Genomic DNA, 25,075 nt, shown 5'->3' with positions numbered 1-25,075 from the left:
AATGTTGGCATCTTAATGGCACCAGCTCAAGCTGCCCAGTCTGGAATGCCAGTATACTGGGTCCCACACAGGCCCTTCTAGTCCAAGGCCTCTTGGAGTACTTTTGTTCTCTGGACTCCCGGTGTCAGTTCACTGCTCTGTCTACGTGCCTCTGCCACTCTGTTCTCTTGAGAGCTGTTGTTTGTGTTTTAATGTATGGTGGTGCTGGTCTCTTATTCATCTTCTTGGCTCTTCTTGAAGGTTTTTTTCTTTGACTTTTCATAGGAATTTGGCTCATTTATAAGAGAACGTGATAGCATTTTTATTGGTTTACAAGCTTAAATTAGCTAAAGAGGAATGCTTTGTTTTAATATGTCTTTAATTGTGTGTGGGGATTGGGAATGTTGTGCATGTGAGTGCAGTTCCCACAGAGTCCAGAAGAGGGCATCCAATCCCTTGTAGACAGTTGTGAGCTGTCTGACATGGGTGCTGAAAGCCATTCTTTTATGTGAATGGGTATTTTGTCTGCATGTATGCCTGTCCACCACTTGTGTGTAGTTCTGTGAGGTCCAGAAGAATGTGTTGCGACACCTGCAACAGGAGTTACAGACCTTTGTTAGTTGCCATGTGGATGCTGGGACTCAAACTTGGATTCTCTGGAAGAACAGCTGGTGCTCTAACTGTTGAGACATTTTTCTGGTCCCAGTATTTGTTTATAATGGCTGTGCCATGTTCTCAATAGCTGTACCATGCTCAGAATTACTGTGCCATTTACTCAAGGTTTTGTATCTCCCAAGAGATTTTACAAACTCCTGTAGGTCTCACATACTGCTTAGTAAGTTTAAGTGTTTTAATCTTTTTTATTGTCATTATTGCTGGGCTTTTCTCATTTGTTAAAACTTCTAGCTGGTTGATGTAATTTTTATAATTTAATATCCTGCTGTCTTATGAATTATGTCTTGATTCAGTTTGCTTGTTGATTCTCTAGTTTTCCAGATATACTAACATGTCATGTAGTTGAAAACAGAGGTACATCTGTCTTTCTTACCCACTCTTAAGCCTTTTTTGGTACTAGAGATGCTAGAGATATAGCTCAGTATTTAAGAGTGTGTAGTATTCTTATGAAGACCTGAGTGTGGTTCCCAGCATCCATATTGGGTGTCTGACAGTTGTGAGTAACTCCAGCTCCAGAGGGATCTGATGCCTAGGTTCTGCAGACACCTGCACTTGGTGCATACCAACACACAGTCTCATGCACATAATTAAAACTTTCTTAAAAATTTAAGGTCTTCGTTGATTGTTGTGTAATGTCTCCAGTATAGTGCTGATAGCTTTGTCTGGGGGCAGTTGCTTCCCATGTTGTAGCAAGGCAGGCCGGCTTGTTGGGGTATCTGTCCCGCCCGGTACCCCACAGCCGGCATATCCCAAAGAAAATCATGCACAGGACTCCATAAGATTATAAACTAATTGGCCCATTAGGTCAGGCTTCTTATTAGTCCTTGTAACTTATATTAATCCATTATCATTATCTATGTTAGCTACAGGGCTCAGTACCTTTCTCAGTGTGACAGCTTACATGTTGCCTCTTCAGTGGTCTTCGCAGGAATGGAGAGGGAGCTTCCTGCTTTCCAGAATACTCCCAGTCTCTTTACTCCACCTCTACTTCCTGTCTGGCTTTCCCGCCTATACTGCCTGCCTGGCCAATCAGCGTTTTATTAAAATTTGATTGACAGAATACAGACAATTCTCCTGCACCATTTCCCTCTTTTTTTTTTTTTTTTAAACAAAGGAAAATACCCATAGTCCATTTGTTGGGAATGTGGGTGTAATATTTCAGGCTACTTCCTGCTGGTTGGAGGCGCTGATAATCTAAAGAAAATTTAGAGTTATAATCAAGTCCTGACTGGAGTATCTTGTAAGTCTTGATCATCTCAGGCAGCAGTCTTGAATCTGTTCTGGATGTAGAACTCTGTCTTCTGGGCCGTCTGTTTCTATCTGAGATTTCTCAGGTGGCCTTCTTTTATCGAAGCTGATATTTCTTAACTCAGAATGAATCCACAGCCTCTCATTTTCTGTGGAAACAAAAGCACAATTTCTTCTCCAAAGTAGCATACCTTTTGACTTCAGTTTTGAAGCCGAGGTATTTTCAAAATACTTATCTTGGGTTAGTTCAGCAGCATTGATAAACAAAAGTCTTTTAGCAGCTGTTGCTCCTTCCTCAGCATTCAAACAATTCAAAGAGAGCATAATAGCATACAGTATCAAGATTCTTTGTATATTTTCCATCTTTATTTTAACCTCTATTTCTTCTATTTTTACTTTTACTTTTTGAGACAGGATCTCTGTATATCTTTGTCCTGGAATAACTCTGTAGACCAGGCTGTCCTTGAACTCACAGGAGTCCCACTGTCTCTGCCTCCCCAGTGCTGGGATTAAAGGCGTGTGCTACAACACCTTGAACTCATAGAGATCTGTCTCTGCCTCCCAGGCATTGGGATTAAAGGTGTGTACTACCACACCATGAAGTCACAGAGGTCAATATACCTCCACCTCCTCTCCTGCTCTCCTTGCATCATTTCCACTCCCTGTCTGGTTTTCCCTCCTGCCCAGGCCAATCAGCGTTTATTTAAAACATGATTGACAGAATAGAGACAATTCTCCCGCACCACCATGTGGCTCCTCAGTTTCTTCACTGTATTCAGTGCTGCCTTTGGGACTCAGTGTAGGTTTTATTGTAAGAATTCCTGGTTGCTGGTTTTGTAGTGTTTCACACTCAGACCATGCTTAGAATTTTGTAGACTGGTTCAGCATTGGTAAGATGCCTGTAGTTTAGACTTCCTGGCATCAAATCATAAGTCTGTTGTTCCTAAAACTGTACTGTTTGGCCGTGGTGTGCTATTTGTGTGTGTGTGTGTGTGTGTGTGTGTGTGTGGTATTGTGCTTGTTCATGAATTCTTAGTTGAATCATGCTAGTTGGTTTTTAACTGTTCATGGAGTATAGGTACTTTTACAACTCAGACAATAGTAGCCATACAACCAGTCCGCAGGAGTAAGACTAGGTGGTACTTATTAGAAATGGCTAAATGTAGCCAGGCGGTGGTGGTGCACACCTTTAATCCTAGCACTCGGGAGGCAGAGGCAGGTGGATCTCTTGAGTTCCAGGCCTTAGGACAGCTAGGGCTGTTTCACAGAGAAACCCTGTCTAAAGAAAATAAAAAAGAAAGGAAGGAAGGAAGGAAGAAGGAAGAAGATAGAAAAAAAGTGGTTAGATGTAACACCTGTTGGTTATAGTTCTCCACAGAAGTCAGAAAACCCTTAAAGATGTTAGGAAAACTAGGGAAATGACCCAATCTGTAAAGTACTTGCTGTGCCAACATGAGATCATTCATTCAATCCCCAGAAATATATATGAAAAAGCTGAATGCAGCGGCCTACTCAAAGACTCAGGAAGATCCCTGTAGCTTGCTGGTCAGCCAATCTAATTGAATCTGTGAGACTCAGGTTATGGTGAGACACCCTACCCCACAAAACAAGTTGAACATCCATCCATCCATCCGAGGAACACTATCTGATGTTGACCTCTGTTCATATGCATACCCACATGTGCTCTTGAACATGAAACCATGTACACAAAGATAGTGTTAGGATTTTACCTATCAGTTTGCCCCATATGTTCAAGATGAGTGCACCATTATGAGGTAAACAAAGCAGGGAATAGAGCCATATGTTCACTGTGTGTCTGCTGTATCCACTTCCTGTGTGTCTTCTCACCTGCACAGATCTCTGACACTAGTGCTTGCTAGGCATAGTGTTAACCATACACTGATGCCTTTTAGACACAACCAATGAAAGTAAGTGCAGGATCATTGTGTCAGCACTTCTGTACTGTCTCAGCCAGGCCGGGACCTCTCCAGACTCAGCACTTTACTGAAGACTTTATGGGTCTCAGCTGAGGGTGTCTGGTACAGCAGAGCAAGAATACAGAGGGACCCTGCTGTAACCAAGGAAGACAACTGGTGAGCAGGGTGGAAGAATGTAGGCTTAGGCTTCCTATGCTTCCCCCTCCTGCCCAGCCCCCAGGCAGGGTTTCACAGAAACCCTGGTTTCTACAGGTTTTCAAGCAGCAGGCTGCATCAGTACATGGGTGTGTTTCTACCCAAGAAAGCCTCTTGCAACTTCAATCTATGGTTTGCTGCCATAGCAGCTGACAGAGCCTTTGACTACAGAATGCGGGAGCTGCTTACTACTTACCTCTGCTGTTGTCTCCAGCAGTCAGGGAGCTGCACAGTGAGCACACCCCTAGGGCCAGCCAGGACAGCCATACAGTATGCAGCTCCACTGTGCTACCTGTGCCCAGCTTGCTGCCTGCTTCCCCATTGCTTTCTGATGTGGTCTACACTAACACTCTCTTCATTGTTTCAGCTTGAGTCCTAGCTACATCGACCTGACTGAGTGTCCCTACATGTGGCCCTACTGCTCCCAGCCCATCTACTATGGAGGAATGCCAACAATCGTTAATGTCACCATCCTCAATGGCATGGGAGTTACAGGAAGAATTGTGGATAAGGTGAAACTTCTCTGTGTAACATGGCCCAGACTTTTGTACCTTAGTTATCCCTCCTGAAGTTCAGAAAGGGTTAAATTGGGTGTGGTGCACACCTTTAGTCCCAGCACTTGGGAGGGAGAGGCAGGTGGATCTCTTAAGTTTGAGGCCAGCCTGGTCTACAGAGTGAGTTGTAGGACAGCCAGGGCTACATAATGAGACCCTGTCTTGGAAAGGGGGAGGGGTACTGCTTTCACCTGCTTAAGCTTCAGAGTGGTGGTGGACAGCTCTTTCTCATACAGAAAATCATACCTGCTTCTCTACAGAAAAGTTGAGGCCTTAATTTATTCTCTGACTTTGGCACCTGAATGGCAGAGAACATTTTAGTTTTCACAGCCGTTGACTGGTGAAAATAACTTTGTTCCTTAGTGAACATGAATAGGCCTTCATGTTTAGAAGATCCTTGTTTTGAATTTCACTTTCATAATTTTCTAACAACTCACTGTGTGGACATCACAGTAATAAAGGGTTGAGGGGGAGCATAGAAGACTGACTTCCACCTCCAGTACCCAGCTATTGTTTAAAACATTTTCTTTACCAGACCTTATTGCAACAATATGTCATGTTGTCATGTGCAGTGGGCAAAAATTTATTTCAGTTTTTCCACTGTAAGCATATGAAAATACACCAGTGTACTGTCAGTGTCTCAGCATGATGGGGCGTTGGCTCATCATTTGGTTACTTGTGCTCTTGCTTGATCAGTTGTGTGTCTTTTATATGTAAATATTTTGCTGTTGCACACAGAGTTTTCTTTTCTTCTGAGTTATTTCTTTAGCTTGTAGTCCCTGGATGAGAATCTTGAGTCAGGGTGTGAATGTGCTACAGTTGTTGGTATATGCACCAAATTCTCTCCAAGAGAGCTGTATCTGCTAGACTGCTGCTGTGGTGTCTATGGGGCGTCTGTACCATGTCAGTTTTTTTTAAAAAATTATTTATTATGTATACATTTATTTATTATATATACAGTATTTATGTATTTATATAGATTTAAGTATTATGTATACAGTATTCTCAGTATTCTGTCTACATGTATGCCTGCAGGCCAGAAGAGGGCACCAGCTCTCATTACAGATCGTTGTGACCCACCATGTGGTTGCTGGAAATTGAACTCAGGACCTTTGGAAGGGCAGGCAGTGCTCTTAACCACTGAGCCATCTCTCCAGCCCACCATGTCAGTTTTGTATATCATGAGAATCTTTTCCATTGTTAGTGTGTTGTTAGTATTCACATGATGATGCCAACATTACATTCAAGGATGTTATTGTCACCCCTAAAGACACTCACCCATCAGCATTTACTATGTCTCCCCTCCCCGGTTCCTGTGGCCGTCAATCTGCTTTTTCTTTTTTGTATTAGAGATACATTCTGTATTTGTCTCTCTGTGTAGCCATCACTGCCGTAGCCAGGCTGACCTCAGACTTACAGAGATCCACCTACCTCTGCTTCCCAAATGCTAGGATTAAAGGCCACACCTGGTTTAGTTTGCTTTCCATCTCTTGGTTTGACTACTCTGCACAGTCCATACTAGAGGATTCATTTGTGTCCTGCTATGACTGGCTTTTCTCACTGAAAATGTTCTCAAGTTTCCTTATGCATCATTCAGTGATTTACTCCTTTTTATGGCTGGGTGATATCCATTGTGTGTATATTGCCACCACTTTTTTTTAGTGTGTGTGTGTGTGTGTGTAAGAGAGAGAGAGAGAGAGAGAGAGTCTTTTAGAGAGATAGGTGCTCTGGTTAGTGAAGGTAACCCAGGGATTGGGTACCTCTAGTGTGTTTTCTAATAATCGTCTCTCAGTGTCAATTACCTTTGTGTTTCCTTTCCTGCTTTTTACTGGAGTTTGAGTTTCCCCATTGCTCTTACAGACTCTCTGTATCGTGGAAAAGATAGCTGTTGCTATGTCCCAGGTTTCTTGTTCTTTGATATGACTTAATGTGCTTGTTTTATTAGTCCACACTTCTGTAAAAGTTTTGTATTTTGATATAGTTGAATTTTCATCTTTTGTTATTTTTTTCTGTTGTTTGAAAAATTATAAACCCCTACATAGGTATATTAAAGTCAGTTTTATATTTATACTAATTCTTGTTTATAGGATTAAACATTAAGTTTGTTCATCAGTTAATGTTTGTTGCTTAAGAGATGGATGGGAGTTAAAGAATTTTTTCTCAGTTGCCAACCAGTAGCTTCCAAGAGTAGTCATTAAAGCTGGGATTTGTGGTGTTATATCCTACAGGCTCTTCTTTTCCGGAACTTTATTTATTTAGTTTTTAGCTATGCTGAGTCACTTAGTCAGTTGCCCTGACTCTGTGGCTTTATGGCTTGTGAGGGAGTCAGTGACTTAGGTCTGTCTGTATGGTTTCCAGGTGATCTCTTCATGCCTCCCTCTCCTCTCTCTTCTGACCCATGGTGGGATGTGTGTATTATACAACAGGGCAGTCTACAGCCAGTGCGTGCCCCTTCCGCCAGGTGCCCCTCACTAGCTGCACGGTTTGGGTGGTGGCATCTGTGACGCTTCAGTCACTGACTCTGAGGACAGGTCTGAGGGTGTCTGTTGCTTGTGTCAGTTCTCGTCATCTGATGCAAGTTCTTGGAGAACTCGTGACAGTTGCACCCTATTTCTTAGGGATGGTGGACTTTTATAACCTTGTAGAATATCCATAGCGGTAGTCTTGGGGGCTGCTGGTGTCATGTCTGTGTCCAAAACTCCCATCTACCCTGTGCACTGAAATAGTTCTCAACACCAGGTTAGCTCACTTGCATCCCCCACAGCTCACTTCACCCTTGGCCTGTTTTCTTTTTCCTACAGCCTGAGTGGCGGCCCTATTTACCACAGAATGGAGACAACATTGAAGTGGCCTTCTCCTACTCCTCCGTGTTATGGCCTTGGTCAGGCTACCTGGCCATCTCCATTTCTGTGACCAAGAAGGCAGCTTCCTGGGAAGGCATCGCACAGGGCCACATCATGATCACAGTGGCTTCCCCAGCAGAGACAGAAGTAAGGGTGCACCAGAAAGTAGCTTTTTTTTTTTTTTTTAAATCCTTTCCTGCCAGGAGATGAGAGGCAGACTCAGTGTTGAGGGTCTCCATTTAATGGACCACTGAGGTGACTGGATTAGCCTCATTAGCTATGGCCCAGGGCCTTCAGAGCAGCTGTGTTTAAATCCCACTCTGTGTTCCATGCTCTGCTGCTGTCTCACAGCAGACAGGACCTTCTTGGGCCCAATTTCAAGATCAAAATTAGTGCATCTGAAATTCGTCTCCCAGGAAACAAATATGGGGTTGGTCTTGCACTGCTTCAGTGGCTTTTAGGAACAAAATACCTGAATTTAAAGTCAGCTCTTAAGTTTGACCAGAATTAATTGCAACACATGACATAGGTTATTGTCATATGTTCTTATATTTAAATTATGTGGGTTAGATTGGTAAATAGGAACAACCTTTGTAAGCACAGTGTGGTACTGTCACATGTAATTTCAGCATCTGGAAATTAAGAAAGATCCTGAGTTTGAGGTTTGGGGTTTTTTGTTTGTGTCATTTTGTTTTTTAATGAGCATTGGTGTTCGGTCTACATGCAAGTATATCCTTGTGAGGGTGTCAGATCCCCTGAAACTGAGGTTACAGACAGCTGTGAGCTGCCATGTGGGTTTTGGGAATTGAACCCAAGTCCTGTGGAAGAACAGCAAGTGCTCTTAACCACTGAGCCATCTCTCCAGCACCCGAGTTTGAGAGCTTATCTAAAAACAAAGGAAAGAGGGGGAAAAAAAAATTTTAAATACGAGCTGAGAGTTTTTCAGACAGGGGGTGCATTTCAGGTTTTTTTTTTTTTTCCATTTTCTTTTTTAGTCAAAAAATGGTGCCGAGCATACTTCCACAGTGAAGCTTCCAATTAAGGTGAAGATCATTCCCACCCCTCCTCGGAGCAAGAGAGTCCTCTGGGACCAGTATCACAACCTCCGCTACCCACCAGGCTACTTCCCCAGGGATAACTTGCGGATGAAGAATGACCCTTTAGACTGGTGAGTGGTAGCTTTGTCTGCGCCCTGTCACCATAGGACTGTGTCCTTGCTCCTCCCACTCTCGGGAGCTGAGCTGTGTTGTGAGGACAGCCACTTCTCTGGACATGCACTTGTGCAGCAGAAACTGACATCATCCTCTGTTGTCTTATTTCCCTGTCTACCACTGAGTCAGCTGGCAAGTCTGCTCAGTCCCACTGTCAGGCTCTTCCTGTCCTCCCATGTGTGGCCTTCCTTTGACTCTGACTGAGGCCTGGGTGTTGTTCCTGTTCTTTTGACAAGTCTTTCCTCTCTGCATTCCATTGGTCATATGTAGACCACCATGGTCATCTGAAAGAAGACCCTCTCCACAACTCACTCCAGTCCATCCACTTCTGTCTATGGGCTCCATGGTGAAATGTGGGAGAGAAAACTAACAAATTGCAAGACCCTTTTTTGTTTTTCAATACAGTGTTTCTCTGTGTAGTCCTGGCTGTCCTGGAATTTGTAGACCATAGTAGCCTTGAACTCAGAGATCTACCTGCCTCTGCCTCCTGAGTGCTGGGATTAAAAGGCATGTGCCACCATTCCCTGCTTGACCAGGATTCTTACAGAGTTGGATTTGCCTTTTTAAAATTTATTTTAAAAATTTTATATGTATGGGTGTTTTATATGTATGTATTTCTGTGCACCACTTATAATCCTATTGTCTGCAGAGGCCAAAAAAGGGCATCAGATCCCCTAGAAATGGAGTTGCAGGTGGTTGTGCATTGCCATGTGGATGCTGGAAATTGAACCTCTGCAAGAACAGCCAATTTAACCACTAAACTATCTCTCTAGCTTGAGATTTGCCTTTTAAAGTAAAATTTTTCTGAAAGGGAGCATGGTGGGTTCCGATCAGAGACAAATGATAGGAATAGGGGAAACTGACAACAGGCAAGGCCATAGACCTGCGCAGAAGCCTGTCAAGTGGGCATGGCTAAAGAGATGGGCTCTGGATCTTTCTGCCAGCATTTAGGCAGATGTGCAGGGAAATCGAACATGTTTTGAAAGGAAAGCAACCAAGGTGATAGGGGATCTTGTGCTTAACCTGCAGAGAGTGCACTAATGTATGCATCTCTGAGGTGATTCTCACGTGCAGGTGGCTACTAGCAAGTTAATGTGACCTCTAAAGTACTGCTCAGGACAGCTTAAGCCTTGTTTTTGCATCACTTTATCATCTGCACCTGCCATGCTCTCTATTCTATCCTGTTACCACTTTAGCTTGTCTAACCAAATGATGCACTCTTGAAAAGGCTAAGATCAGCTCTGGCCTCCTTTGGTAACCAGTGGAGAGTAGTCATCTGACTGCTCTGGTTGTTGCTTTTCAGGAATGGCGACCATGTCCACACCAACTTCAGGGACATGTACCAGCATCTGCGCAGCATGGGTTACTTCGTGGAGGTGCTCGGGGCCCCATTCACATGCTTTGACGCTACACAGTATGGTGAGCAGCCTTGCTGACCAGGTTTTCAGCTCACAACATATATTTATTGAGTTTTCCCAGTGTTCACTGATGGGCCAATAAAGGGAGCCTGGGAGAGTCTCTGTGACCAAGTGGAGGTGGAGAATGAGGCTCTCCACAGTGCTCGTGGTGGCTGTAGTTCTCAGCTGAGCACAGAACTGATTGTGCACAGAGATATTTGTAGTCTTTTTATTTTTTTTTTCTTTACTATTTTTACCACTTGGAATTTCCTTTTTCTGGATCCTGGGGATTGAATTCAAGTTTGGTGGAAGGAGCGTTTGTGTTCCACCTCACTGTTCCAGTCCTTTTTTTTTTTTTTTTTTTTTTAAATGCTATCACTTTCCTAAAGTAATGAGAAATCTTTACATTAAGCAAAGGTGAAAACCAAAGAGCACACACAGTTAACTGGTCCTTGTGACTTGCTGGGCCCTGGCCATGTGTGTCTCACCTCCCTCTGTAGTCATGCAGGGTGGCACCAACCAGACTCCTAGGTGGGACACCAGTGAGAGGTGGCACTTGTGAATTGTCCTCTGCTACTCAGATGTGATGGTTCTCAGACTGTAGCTCTTCTTCCGTCAGGCACTTTGCTTATGGTGGACAGTGAGGAGGAGTACTTCCCTGAGGAGATTGCTAAGCTGAGGAGGGACGTGGACAACGGCCTCTCCCTTGTCATCTTCAGTGACTGGTACAACACTTCTGTTATGAGGAAAGTGAAGTTTTACGATGAGAACACAAGGTACAGTTGCAGTTGACATGTGCATGGCGGTATGGCTCTGGGGTTAGAGTCCCCCTAGCAAGCTCTTGTGTGACTGTCTTAACTTGGGGTGGTCTTTGTAGGTAGTGGACTGTGGGTGAAGAAAGCTCCTTGTGGAGACAGAGGTTTCTGGACTCCATGCTAGTTGGGGCCGTTGTCTCTGCTCGCTAAGCTGGGACACCTGTGCTTTGGTTCTGTTTGGTGCTGTTCTGTCCTGCATCCTTCAGACTGAGCATAAGAAAACTGACATCCACCCGAGGAACTGTTACTCAGAGAGACCTGTGTAGTTAATGGCTGAGTGCTAGAGTGCTGTCAGCGCTGTGTCGTGTTACAGATTGTCTTTGGCAGAACCTCTCTTACTCCTCCTCCTAGTTCTGGCGAGATCTAGACTCGACTTGTCTGGGTTGGATGCCAGTGAAGTTCTGATTTTAATTTCATAAAAGAAAGCTTGAATGTGTTCTACACATTTACTGGAGCAGTAGGTTTTATATATTGCTCAAACCAAACAGCTTGTTTCAGTTGACACTTTTGTATGTATGTGTGGACTGGATTGTGACAGAAGATACCATGTTTTGTCAGAGAAAGAGGAAGTGTATGGGAGGATTTTAATTCTTGCCTTCTCTGTGCTTGCTGCCACTTTTACAGGCAGTGGTGGATGCCAGATACTGGAGGAGCCAACATCCCAGCTCTGAACGAGCTGCTATCTGTGTGGAACATGGCGTTCAGTGATGGCCTTTATGAAGGAGAATTTGCCCTGGCAAACCATGACAGTAAGGCTTTGTGTCTGTATGTTAGAGGCATGCAGTTGGCAGAAGGGTCAGAGTTTGAGCTACATGCTTTTGAAGAAGAGATGGGATTCAAATGAGCTGTAGTTTGGAAAGACTTAATGAGTGTCTTTGAAAACCACATTTGTGACTGGAGCCATAGGTCAGTGGCCATTTGTCTTGCATGTACAAGGATCTAGGTTCAGTCCCATCAGAGCTGAGCCATGTAGCTCAGTTGATAGAGTGCTTACCACCTTGCACAAAGCCCTGGGTACTCTGTACATAAATTGGCCATGGTGGCTCATGCCTGTAAATCCTAGCACTTGGGAGCCAAGAACCTGAGCCAGGTGTTTGAAGTCACTCTGGGATATATAGCAAAACCCTGTTTCTAAGAGGCAGAAGAAAATGTTTATTTGTATGTTTCTTAAAAATTTCTTAGAAACTGTATGTCACCAACATTTTTTACTTGGAAGTTTGAAGTGATTGCTTCTAGTTGAAGTGCAACAGGCAATAGCCATTTGTCTCTTCAGGTTAAAAAAAATCTTTAAAAATAAATATAAGTGATGTAGGTCATCTCTGAAATGCGTGCTGGGTCAGTGAGTCGAGGGTTGGGCATTTCTGCTCCGTTAATGGTGAGCAACTGTTTTCCAGTGTATTATGCGTCGGGTTGCAGCATCGCCAAGTTTCCAGAAGATGGTGTCGTGATCACACAGACTTTCAAGGACCAAGGTAAAGAAAGGGTGCTGTTCATAGGCCTCTAGTGTCCTTTATCCCCTCTCACTCCCCCAGAGATTTACTGTGCATTTCACTCTTCTCAAGTGTCTGCTTCAGCAGTGTTTGGTGCATCCTTGTGTGCACCTCACAGCCCACTTCTGCATGCTTGTTGGGTGTTAGGAATGCCGGTAGCAGTCCCAGGCTTTCCCTTCCATCTGCTCTGGTTCCTGGTAAAACTCATTGTAGTAGTATTTGTGGACTGTGGCATGGACCCTGGAGGATTCCAAAATGAGTATGACAGAGTCTTGCTGATAATTTGAATATGTGTGTATAGTCTGCAAAAGAAATGGGGTTTCTCCAGGTCAGGGCTTAAAATTGTCTTGGTCACAGTCTAAGGGTTGTTCTGTGATTGGTGTGCTCTGTTATAGCATGGTCTTGATGGGTTTGAGAGTTCTTAACCTGATGAAGGCTCTTCTTAAAAACACTTACCTTTCGCCACCAGGTGGTGGGGACACACACTTTTAATCCTAACACTCAGGAGGCAGAGGCAGGCAGATGTGAGTTCAAGGCCAGTCTGGTCTACAGAGATAGTTCCAGGACAGCCAGAGTTGTTACACAGAGAAACCCTATCTTGAAAAACAAGCAAAACAAAACAACAACAACATCTTCCTTACTAGTGGGCACAGCAGGCATCCCTCAAGTCTGGGCCAGGCCCCTAGTATGGATAGTCTGCTGAATGGAGCAGGGACAAACTAGGCCGCCTCTGGTTCTAAAAGTTAGGTGCAGGACAGTAGGACAGGACCTTCTTATGGCTGTCACTCCAGAGCTGGGATTCTGAGCTGTAGGACGTGTCTCATCTGTGGTAAAGGCCAGGAGACTGACGTGCCTCCTGTGACAACTTGTGAATGTGGAGCCATTTTCTCCTAAAATCTGATGGCCTGTCTTCAGAGTGACCAGCCACACCGCCTTCAAGGTAGCTGTTTTTCTGTAAAGGAGAGAGAGAGAATTTTATCAATTGAAAACATGAAACAATGTTTCTCAACTGTTTGTGGTCACATTAAGCACCAGGTGATTTTACTCTCTCAGCAGCCCCTTGGCCCAGCTCTAATAAGTTCGTGCTTTCTAAATGCCACTCTCACAGGCTTGCCACTTCTGGAGCTAAAAGTCATGGCTGCTTAGCTGGCTTGCAGCCTCCTACAATTCAGTGTTTTGGCAAAAATAGATTTAATGATGTATACTTTATTTAGTGTTTTAATATAGTCTAAAAAGTCAGCTGCTTAACTTAGATAGTCTGGGTATAAAAGGTAGGACGTTGAGAGTACATGTCATGTTAGAGCAGAAAAGGCCTTGTTGTCAAAGCTGACAAGGTGGTACAGACTTGTCATCCTAACTACTGATAGCAATTGAGGCAGGAAAATCATAAGCTTGATGCCTGCCTGGGTGGCTTAGCAGGGCACCCCATCTGATCAGAAGTTAGAAAGAAAGGGATGAGGGTATAATTCAGTAGTAGAGTGCTTACCTAGTCCTAGCTTCAATCAAGCCTCAGTTTCACAAAAAAAAAAAGAAGAAAGGAAGGAAGAAAAAAACAGGGAAAGAAAGGGGGGCGGACAAGAAAACTCTTATGTGGCTTGGGGCTAACTGTAAAGTGCATCCATGGCCATCTGTTTCTGTCCTATTAAATCCCTTATTTCACTCTGCAGAGGCGAGGCATGTGAGAGCTGCTACAGGCATAGTTGCAGATTCTGATGGTGTCTGGTAGTAGGGTAAACTTAAGATTGCATGGGGTAAATTTAGTGTCGCTATGTTGCTATGCTGTTGGCAGCTGCCAAGGGCACTAGTACACTTTTACATATTGATTCATTAAATGTTTCGTGTGCCGTCTGCTTGGCAGTTCAGACGTGCTGTTGCTAGAGTGTGCGCTTCGTCAAGTCTTAACACTAAATGGCGTATGGATGGACGCACATCTTAAAGTTAGCTGCATTTGACCCACCCTATAATACAGCACAGAACCTAAGTGTCAGTGCAGGCTGAACTTGTGAGAGCTGGAGTTTATTAAAATCAAATTAATAATGCTTAAATACTGCTTCCCTGTTCTAAAGATTTACACTGTTTTGTTGAATGTTGTGTTTTGCTGGTCTTGTGTCAGGTAGGTCAAATTTCAGGCCAAGCGGCAACTAGAAAGTCAATAATTCCCCCAGAGAACTCTCACCGCTGTTCTTGTTTACTGTAGGATTGGAGGTCTTAAAACAAGAGACAGCAGTTGTTGAAAATGTTCCCATTTTGGGGCTTTATCAGATCCCAGCTGAAGGTGGAGGCCGGATCGTGTTGTATGGAGACTCCAATTGCTTGGATGACAGTCACAGACAGAAGGGTAAGAAAAGAACACGCAGGAGGACTGGGGCTGCAGCTCAGAGGTAGAGCACTTGCCTCGGACATACAAGGCCCTGGATTCAATACCTAGTGTGGTCATAAAAGAAAAGGAGAGGCACACAGGCTTAATGGTTTGGGTACACCATCCTCTTTGCTTTGCTGGAGAGATGCTCGACAGAGCTGGATGAATAAACAGGTATGTGCCCACAGGAGCCAGTCATGGGAGTGCCGGGTACTTTGATTGCTGGAATATTTCTGCAAATACCTGAAGGCTAACACATAGGATACAGAAACCTCTACATATCTCAGTACCTGCCTCTGTTTTCCCATCTCATGGGCATGAGTCACTGTCACCTGTTTAGTAGAGTTCCTTAACCTAGTTGACCCATGTTCTGCCCTTAGGCTTCTTGCTAGGTTGTGTGAACTCATTAGTATATGTTTTTCTGGTCTGACTTTTCTTCCTGGCCGTGTGTCTTAGAGTCCTTGCTTGTTGCTCTCCCCTAAGACTTGAGAGTTTGGGGTGCTAAGAGCTTTTATCAGTCCTCTGTTATTTTCTTGAGGACAGGAACAAGAAGGCAGAGCTAGTTCTCTGTTGTGCCTCCTGTGCAGCTGTCTCTTGTGTCCTCCAAGTGTGCAGCTCATGTGTTCGGTATGGACCTTGCCTTCTTACTTTAGGGAAGGAACAGTGAAAACGCTACAGGGCTTTGGGAAGATGCTGGTAAGCCAAGCTTGTCTCGGACTCTGCATCCACCTCAGACAGTGGTGCCATAGGCACATGCCAGATGCCACATCTTTCCTCAGTTGCAAGTTGATGTTCACTGGACTTCAGTAGCTTATGTAAATCCTTAGACTATGATTTTTTTTTAAAAAAAAACAAAAGTAAGGTTTAAAGTCACATCAGATAGGAGATTAATGTTTTATTGCCACAGAAATTCTTTTTAGGATCTGAGCTTTCCTGTTAAGAGTCTTTATTAAAATTTTAAGTGTCTGTGCATATGCATTTCAGCTCTTTGGGTCCTCGGGGGCTTTTGGTACTTGACCAGAAGTGCATGCTCTTTCCAGAGCAGAGTACTTAACAACCTTTCCCACTCTAGAAGCTGCTGTGGTCCAAATAGGTGTTAATGGGACTTGGGCTGGGTACATAGGGGGTTGAAGGGAGGGAGTGGACAGAGACCAGGTCTAGGATGGGAGTATCTGCAGCCTCCTTAGGAGGGGGACTTTGTGCAGTTCTTAGTGAGAGTTGCTTGTGTTTTTAGACCTGGACTCTGAGGTGTCCAGAAAAGAATTACCATCTTGGTTAGGACCACTGACTCAAGTAGTAGATGCTCTCCTCTGATCTTTAACTTGCCTTCCCATGCGTGTTCCCTCATAATTCAAACCCCACTACCTGTTCCCAGGATGGCTTCAGGTCCTTAGCAGCAGCTCATGTCCTTAGAGCTCCTTTTGTAGAGGCTTTTTTTTAGTGGGTGTCACATGGTCTTGCCTCTGAATGAACCCCTGTTCTGTCTTTGCCCATGAGCTGTCTGGAGCTGTGTGAGACTCAGGCAGATGGTCCAAACAAGTCACAGTGGGGCTGAACTGCCCAGAGCCCCGAGACAGAGTAAACTCTACCTACAGTCACCTGGTACTGGAGCAGACTGCTGGAACCCTGACCAATAAAATGCCTTCTTCTCAAGAGTAGAGGAGTCTGGTGAGGGTATCAGCTTCACATTGACCTAAACTTCTGACTTCTGAAGTGGTGTGCCTCTTGACTCTGCAGACTGCTTTTGGCTTCTGGATGCCCTCCTTCAGTACACATCGTATGGCGTGACCCCTCCCAGCCTCAGCCATTCAGGAAATCGGCAGCGCCCACCCAGTGGAGCTGGCTTGGCCCCTCCTGAAAGGATGGAAGGTGAGTATCTCTTATGCCTCAGCAGGACTTGAGCCAGCTCAGTGCTGCATCAAGACATAGTACTACCAGCTAGTACGGGGACCTACCCTTCTGTGGGAGCAGTGAATGTTTCTCGGTGTTTGCTGGTAGCACGGCTAGCAAATGGATGGACAGGATGGACAGGAATTAGTGGGCCCTGTATGTAGGTGCTCGAATCCAGTATCTTTTAAAATATTTTATTTTTGTGTATGGGGGTTATGTATGAGTGCCTGGTGAGGCTAAAAGAAGGCGTTAGAGCCCCATAGAGCCGGAATTACAAGTAGTTGTAAGCTACCCAACATTGATGATGGAACTCAACTGTTTTCTGCAAGACAGTAACACAACTTAGACACTGAGCCATCTCCAGCTCCAAGGCCCAGCATCTTCAAGCGCTCTCTTGAGCACAGGCACCAGACTGGGTGTTTTGTAAGGATTAGCTCATGAATGCCTTTCAGTGATTTTATAAAAAGAGATAGTATTATTCTTGGTGTACAGATGAAGAAACAGGAGGAAGAGAGGTTAAGCAGCTACCGGAGGTCACTTGGGCCGTGTGATGTGAGCCTAAAGCTCCCTGCCCTCCAGGGTCTGTGTGGATTGGTACTTGTGTACTCAAAGAACGGAATGTTCTCTTCCTTGCAGCTCTGTCCACAGAAGGATGTGAGCCACAGATGTCGTTTAGAATTTTATAGTAGCAGCCGACCATGGTGGTGAATGTCTATAATCCCAGCTCTTGAGTGATGAAGGGAAGGGACTAAATGGAGGCCAGACTGGCCTGTTGATAGCAAGACCCTATCTCAGAAGTAAAGGAAAGACAATACTGAAGAAAGAGAAATCCCAACAGCTACATTAAAATATGAGGAGGACTGGGGAAGTGGCTCAGTTAACAAAGTATTTGCCAGAGAAGCATGAAAATTTCAGTTCGAATCCTTCCTCAGCATCCACATAAACACTGAGTGTGGCAGAGCATGTCTGTGACCCCAGCTCTGGGTGAACTAAGACACTGGCCAGCCAGTCCAGCAGAATCTCTGAGTTCCAGGTTCTGTGAGAGTAATGTAGAGTAAGGATGACATTCAACGTTGATCTCTGACCCACACACACACGTGTACACACACGAACTTGTATGTCCATGTACCCCACATACATATAAAGTAGGAAAGGTAAAATTCATTTTAATAATGTATTTCAGTCTGGTGCTTTAAAAATTGCTAGGTGTGTAACACCTATTTCATTTGCTCAATTACAGTGTGTAGCTGGTGGCTGCAGTGTGGAGTAGCACAGATTTTAGAAATGTAATTGGTTTGTTTACTTTGCCAGAGATTTAAGTATTCCAGGAGAGAGGTTTTTCTGTGTTACTGCCCTTAGTAACCTTATATGTATGATAGATAGTCTGCAAAGACACACTGCCAGTGTGGTCTTGATGAAGGGAACCAGGCACCATAGGTGAGGTCCTAAAGCATGTGGGGGTAGTTGACAGAACACAGTGAGCTATTGGCAGAAAGACAGTTACTCAGCGCCACCTTTTCTCTCCTGTATTTTTATAATGGTGATCACCTCTTCTGTTCTTACTGATGCTAACCTCAGGAAACCATCTTCATCGCTACTCCAAGGTTCTTGAGGCCCACTTGGGAGACCCGAAACCTCGACCTCTTCCAGCCTGTCCACACTTGTCATGGGCGAAGCCACAGCCTGTGAATGAGACTGCACCCAGGTCAGTGTCTCCCTGTGCTCTCCTCGCTGTTCTCCAGAGCCTGTGACTCATTCCTTTTTTTATAGGAGAGAATGCAATTTTGCTGACATCATTGTTGAATAATCTGATCTAGCTTGTCATTTTCTGACAATCGTGGAAATGAGCAAACCTCCATACTGATCTTTAGAAACGTGCTTTGGTGGTGTCCTGCAGTAGAGTGCTCTGGAAAGGAAGCTGGGGTCCAGCCAAGTGCTATCTTGAGCAAAAGCTAAGCTCGGGCTCCAGTTGGGGATTTGAGAGCTGTCATGAAACTGTGCTCCCTGTCCAAACTGATGTATATGGAATGCAGGTAGTTTTGGATTTTTTTTTTTCTGCAACCAGGACTGAAGCTGCTCCTAGGAGGTGGCTTTTGCTGTGGTAGCCCAGCCAGAAGTACCTGCCATGTAGACTGTAGCCTTGGTCCACAGGAGCTGCACTGCTGTGTGGCCTTGTGTGGCTCTGCCCCTCTATCTTTCACCCTACATCTTTTTTTTTAAATATTTTTTTATGGTTTATTTAACTTTATTTTTATGTGCATTGGTGTGAAGGTGTCAGATCCCCTGGAACTGGATCTTCAGACAGTTGTGAGCTGCCATGTGGGTGCTAGGAATTGAACCCCGGTCCTTGGGAAGAGCAGTCAGTGCTTTTAACCACTGAGCCATCTCTCCAGCCCCTCACCTGACATCTTAATCTGCCTCATTCCCTTCAGTTTCTTAGACCTGAGTTCCCATTGCAGTTTCTCTCCAGCCAGGCCATGCTGAGCTCTTTCTCCAGCTTGCACCTTCTCATTTTTCTCTCTGGCTTTGTGCCTAAGCAGGACAAAATAGGGAAACTTAGCAGGGCAAGTGTCTGCTCCTTTCATCTCCTTCTGGCATAGGCTTCCTTTAGGACAGTGTCCCACCTCCCTTCTTCCTCCCCTTTTGTGGCAGGCACTGTGCTTGGTTCAGTGATGGACAGGTGTGGCCTAGCCAAGGGTAGGATCCACATCCATTCTGTGAGGAGACAACCTGGCCTGTTGCCTGCATACTTTACCGCTCCATGAATTGAGGTTCCTCAGTGTTCTGCTCAAGGACCATGTCTTAGAGTATCTGTCACAGAAAGCAAGAAAGGTGGCCCCATGGAGATGACTTAGTAAAGTACTTGTCATGTGCTGAGTTTGACCCATAATAAAAAAAAAATCTGGGCACAGCAGCACGTACTTGTAACAGCAGTGCTGAGGAGTGGGAACAGAAGAATGCCTGGGGCTCGCTGGCCACCACGTGTCATGAGAGACCTTTTGTCTTACATAAATAGAGAACGAGTCATACACCACCATTGGCCTCTGTGCTCCAATTGCATAGGCACACGGATGCATCTGCACATAGAAAGTTATACACATCACTTGGTCTTTAACAGCAGGTTCTTCCCAAATCTTTAATTGAAGAGTGCTTTTCCATTTCAGTTACCTTGCACATTTAAAACTTGTAGTATATTTTCATTTTTGAATCTTTATTTATTTAGAGCCTTCTGTTACCTTAGACTTTGTGTTCCAGACATGATCCGCAGCTCCTGCTTAAAGTGCTTAAAGAGCTGCCAGGTCAGCTAGAGTTCCAGAAGCTCGTTTTTTCTCCCCAGTGTGTGCTAAAAGCTCTGAGAATAGATAACAGTACCCTTGGTATCTGGCTGGCCACATCAGATAATCCCTCCCACTCTGAGTCTATCCAGGGTGCTGATAATGCTCAGCTCCTAGAATTTAATTTTGTCTTGCTCTTGGCACCCCCTCTCCTTGCCACACCATTGCCCTGCTCTCTTATCTCACATTGACATCTTGAGGGAAGTTATTCTGTCTTCAGAGACTTAGAGTGTAATATATTTTGAGTCTCTAGAAGATTCTCTGTCTATGTTAGACAGCTGCAGGTAGCCATCAGCCATGCTGAGGGTAAGTTCGCATCTCTGTGAGGTAAGGCTTTTTCCCAGGTCTTGGTTGGGCATCAGGTATTCTTAGGTGTCATTGCTGTGGGAACATTGGCTCAAGGCAGCCCCTCCATCTCTGAACAGGGTGCTGTGAGACTGCAGTGCAGCATGAGCACTTTTACCTCAGTGCTCCATAAGAAGTACAGCGAGCCCCCAGGTCAGCTCCAGAACACAGGACACCACTAGAGTGTTCACTTAGAGAGCTTAAGACACCATGGGTTCTAGGTCTTTCTCAGTTTTTCAGACAGATTAACCCTGAGCAGTAGCATTAAGTCATGCAGAACAGGCTGGAATGCAATTTTGTTGGAGTTGGCCAAGCTGTGCTCAGCTGGGAGCCTCTTGTGGTCTCTCTCACATCCCTCACCAGTGACAAGCTATGCTTGGCTGTTGCTAGGACTGGTTGCCTGTACCTTTCCCCAACTAAAGTAAAGACACTGGCCAATAATTTCTAGGAGGACTGACACAGAAAGATAAGGAATTCTTCATTTCCAGATACCTTCCTTCCATTGGTGACTTTGGCTCTCCCCAAGGTGTCAACAGGCTGCCCATTACTGTTCGAAGTGCCTCAGCCACTGTGATCTTTAGCTCTAATTGCTTTGGCCCGACCAAGTTCCTCAGACCTAGAGAGAAACAGTGATGAGCTCTGCCTTACTCCCACCCGAGTACCCACAGTTCCAGCACACGCTTTGTTGGTTGTCACTACAGGCAGGCAGGTGTTCCTGCTCACCTGTTCTTCAGTACTGGATTACTTACAAATCTGTCCTATTCTGATTGCGGATGCTGGTCTCTGAGTCCACCAGGCTGGTTGGTCTGAGACCATTTCCCGAGTGTGGAGCTCCTTCACTACAGTGCTCTGCATTCAGAAAGCAAGCTGAAGCCTAAAAAAAAAAGCCTTCCATGACATTTTGGTCTCTGCGACTGTCCTCTTGCCTTGCCTGGCAGTGTTCCCAGTGTTGAACAGAAATGATCTTGGGTGGGATATTTTATAAATCCCCTAGGACAGCTCTTCCTTAGGTACTGTGGTCTCAGAGCATGGATCTGACTTTTGCCTTTCTCAGGACCTGGATGCAGGCACTTTCTCTGGCTGCTCTGTTGCCAGTCAGGCAATCAGAGTTGGAGGATCTCACACAGCCCTGTATGTTGCTCGCAGTTTGTTGTGTGTCAGCTAAGCGTCCAAGTGAGGATAAGTGCTTATCTTTTTGTTCTAATCTATTCCCGGAAGTAATCTTTGGAAACATCAGAAGCTGCTCTCCATTGACCTGGACAAAGTAGTGTTACCCAACTTCCGGTCAAATCGCCCTCAAGTGAGACCTTTGTCCCCTGGAGAAAGTGGTGCCTGGGACATTCCTGGAGGTGAGTCCTTAAAGGCATCTTTCTGGGTTAGATCTTGCTGAGACTTTCCAGTGTTTCCCCTCCCCAAGGAGAAGAGCCTGGCCTTCTTGCCTTCCCAGGCATCCCTTGCTGTGGCAGTCCTGGCTGCCTTTGTAGTACAAATTGGCAAGGCTAAGAGTGGATCTAGAGATGAAGATGCTGCTTCTCTTTAAAAATCCTATATACACATTTTAACTTAAAAGGCTTATTTTTATGTGTATGAGTGTTTGCCTGAATGTATATTACATGTGTGCCTTGTACTCTTGAGGGTCAGACACCATCTTCAGATCCTCTGAACTAGAGTTACAGATTGATGGTTGTAAGTCACCATGTGGTTCTGAGAAGCAAACTCAGGTCCTCTATAAGAGCAGCAAGTACACTTAACCACTGGGCCATCTCTCCAGCTCCTCTATATACATATTTTAAATATCAATTTTTAGTGTGTTTGCCACATGGTACACCTAAAATTTTCCACAGTAATTTGGATGCTCTTTGTTAAATTTCTGCAAGCAGATGTGAACTGTGGGCACCAGGAAACAACTTTTCTCTACTGGGTTTCTGTTATGCTTGTCCCTGGGGTCTTTAGGTCCTCTGTAGCCTGTCTTGACAGCCGACTGAGCTGTAACAGGTGATCTAGCTTGTCCTATGCACAGTTAAGACCTTTGGCCTGAACAGACTTCCTGTCCAGGTTTCAATGTTATAGCTGGGAGAGTTGGTCCCAGATCCCTACAGCTCAGTGTGTGTGGTCCTTTAATTCTGATAGCTCCCAAGAGGGTGGGGTTTCTCTGGGTTTCAGGAATTGGCTGGGAAAAGGTACCCCAGCCCTTGCAGGCTAACCATGGGAACATCATGAGTTGAATCCAAGATCCTGAAGTGTAAGCATGGAGTACGCCAGTGATAGTAAGCTCTGGAACTCTTGGCACTGATAGTTACAGAATCGTTGGCTTTTAATCTGATGCTCTTCTGGTGGTCATTCCAGGACATATTGCCACCTGGGAAACACGGCCAGCAGGCCTCTAGTATCTGTCTGTTTGGCTTCCTCTTCCTCAGCTAGCAGGACTCCAGCACTGTCCTCTTCCCCTCTGGATTGAGACTAGTGTGTCTTCCATTGATCTGTGAGAACCAAGAACCTTCTCTAGACCCGCTGATGTAGGCTGGCTGTGACAGGATTGAGGCCTGCATGCCCACCTACAAGCCAAAAGGATAAGCCGCTTCCCCATACACATAGGGATGCTTGGGATCAGCTGATGAAAACAGCTCTGTGACCCTCTCAGCAACACTATGGTTAGCAGCCTAGGCTCCTTAATTCTGGCTCAGAAGTGATGTCTGCCCTGCCACCCTAGCTAATGGAGTCAGCGTTTGATCTCTGATGTACTGGTTCTCAGAAAGGCTGTAGCTATAGTTTTGTGGCACCATTGACCAGTGATTGTCCTCTTGCAGGGATCATGCCTGGCCGCTACAACCAAGAGGTGGGTCAGACCATTCCTGTCTTTGCCTTCCTTGGAGCCATGGTGGCCTTGGCCTTCTTTGTGGTACAGATCAGCAAGGCCAAAAGCCGGCCGAAGCGGAGGCGGCCCAGGGCAAAGCGTCCGCAGCTTGCACAGCAGACCCACCCACCAAGGACCCCGTCAGTGTGATCATCACAGTGGCCTGCCACAGGAGCCAACAGGCCTTGGACCACTCTGATGGCCACAGAGGGCATCAGAAGAGCATTCTGGGAGGTGCCTGTTTCTAAGGAACCCATCTCCAGCTTGTGGCTGGGTTAGTGTGTTCTCTCCAGGCATCTCTGAGGTACATCCTGAAGTACTTCATTGTGCTGGGCTCTGACAGGAGGGGCTCAATAGCTCAGCCTCCAGTGGCATCAGGCCCATGACAGTGCACCAAAGACACAAAGCCTGGAAGGGCTGTCGGGACACACTTTCTACATAAAGCTTACAACCCTGACCAAGCGAAGACATGCTTGTTACAGGCTATTTTCTATATTTATTATGGGGAGAGTCATTTTAAAGACTTATGCTATTTGGAAGCAACGTTGTTGTTTTTGTTTGTCAATTGAGTGCAGTTTTCTGCAGTGACATCATAAGGAATCAGATTCCATGACCTTTTTAATGAGAGGACAGACTGAACTGAAGGGAATGTGCACAGATCTGGGAAATGCAGGCCTTCGCTTTATTTTTATAAGTATCAACTGCCATCATGTTTTGTAATTTGGGGTCTTGATTTCACCATTGTTGGTGAAGGAAATTTTCAATAAATATGCATAACCATACAAAGCTGGAACGTGTTGTATACCAGGCCCCTGCCACCCTCCCATTCTCTCTGACAACCTCTCAGACCCTGAGTGGGGTCTGAGTTAGCTGGGTCAACACTGTAAAAATATCCATGTCAGGCCATGAGCTCCAGTGTTCTCACTAGGTAATGTGGCCAGCACCATTTGACTCTTAACTCCAGAACATTCTTATCACCCCCAAGGAAAGCTCAGGCCTGTTAGCAGTTGCCTGTATCTTCCCCCATCCTGCAACTAGCCTGCTTTCTGTAATTGGCCTGTTCTGGTGTGTTCTATCACGGATGCACATGGTATGGTCCTTCACAGCTGTTCTCTCTGTTAGCATCCTATTGTCACACTCCACACATGGTGTCATGGGGGTCAGGCCATTCCTCTCTATGCCTGAACAATATCCTGTTGTGGGTAGACCACTTGCCAGCAACTGTGGATAGGGTTGTCATTCATGTGCTGTTGAGGGAGTATTTCCCTTGGGAGTCTTCCTAGGGGTGATGACAGCTTGGAGAAGCTGTCAGACTTCCCAAAGCAGTGCAGTATTTGACACATTTGCTGGCAGTGTGAATCCTGGCTTCTCTGTGTCCTGGCCCATGCTTGTCTCTACTGTTCTAATCACAGTGCTGGAGACTGAGGTGGAATGGCCATTTGTGCATCTTCCTTGGAGAAATGCTGTCCCTAGCCCGTGCTTGGTTTTTAATGAGGTCATGTGAACCTTTGTCACTGCCTTGCGAGCTTTCTTTACATGTCCAGGTAGGCATTCCTTAATCAGACTTGAAGTACACTTCTCCCGAGTGGCCTTTCACTTCCTCGATGATGCCCTTTAAAGCATGAACATCAGTAATTTTGGTCAGGTTTGGGCTTCTTCCTTCAGTTGCTTCTTTAAGTGTGCTGAGTCCCAGCATCCTCTTCCCGTGGAATTCTCGTCTAACCAGCATGCCACACAGGCCAGCTGCCGGGCACTAGCCCTGTATACCGACCTTGAGAGTGGCTGCCTGGAAGCCTGTGGTTGTGACCATGGCTGATATGGGTCCTGTGTAGGAGCTTGCTCTTGGCAGGTCTGTGGGTCACTCGTAACTGTAGCTGCTCTGGTGACTGCTGTTGGGTCTGGGAGGTCTTCCTAAGGCCCATGCTATGCTGGCTCCCTGTTTGGGGTA

At 45.4% G+C, this 25,075-nt stretch overlaps 1 protein-coding gene across 1 annotated transcript in view; it reads left to right on the top strand.

The window, feature by feature from the left end:
- The window catches only part of Mbtps1 (membrane bound transcription factor peptidase, site 1), a 54,627-nt gene extending 30,714 nt beyond the window's left edge, over positions 1 to 23,913 (top strand). The window contains exons 12-23 of the mRNA XM_085681788.2: positions 4,402 to 4,546; positions 7,390 to 7,578; positions 8,427 to 8,599; positions 9,946 to 10,061; positions 10,659 to 10,815; positions 11,479 to 11,603; positions 12,249 to 12,326; positions 14,542 to 14,682; positions 16,441 to 16,572; positions 18,172 to 18,298; positions 21,492 to 21,622; positions 23,081 to 23,913. Coding sequence (XP_085537914.2) covers positions 4,402 to 4,546; positions 7,390 to 7,578; positions 8,427 to 8,599; positions 9,946 to 10,061; positions 10,659 to 10,815; positions 11,479 to 11,603; positions 12,249 to 12,326; positions 14,542 to 14,682; positions 16,441 to 16,572; positions 18,172 to 18,298; positions 21,492 to 21,622; positions 23,081 to 23,277 — 1,711 coding nt within the window. The 3' untranslated portion in view covers positions 23,278 to 23,913. The remainder of the gene's footprint in view (positions 1 to 4,401; positions 4,547 to 7,389; positions 7,579 to 8,426; positions 8,600 to 9,945; positions 10,062 to 10,658; positions 10,816 to 11,478; positions 11,604 to 12,248; positions 12,327 to 14,541; positions 14,683 to 16,440; positions 16,573 to 18,171; positions 18,299 to 21,491; positions 21,623 to 23,080) is intronic.
- The last annotated feature ends 1,162 nt before the right edge of the window (positions 23,914 to 25,075 follow it).

Source organism: Myodes glareolus, chromosome 22 (assembly GCF_982192425.1).
Source record: "Myodes glareolus chromosome 22, mMyoGla1.1, whole genome shotgun sequence".
Taxonomy (NCBI): domain Eukaryota; kingdom Metazoa; phylum Chordata; class Mammalia; order Rodentia; family Cricetidae; genus Myodes; species Myodes glareolus.
The sequence above is the reverse complement of the archived record's forward strand: the minus strand, read 5'-3'. Positions and strand labels throughout refer to the sequence as shown.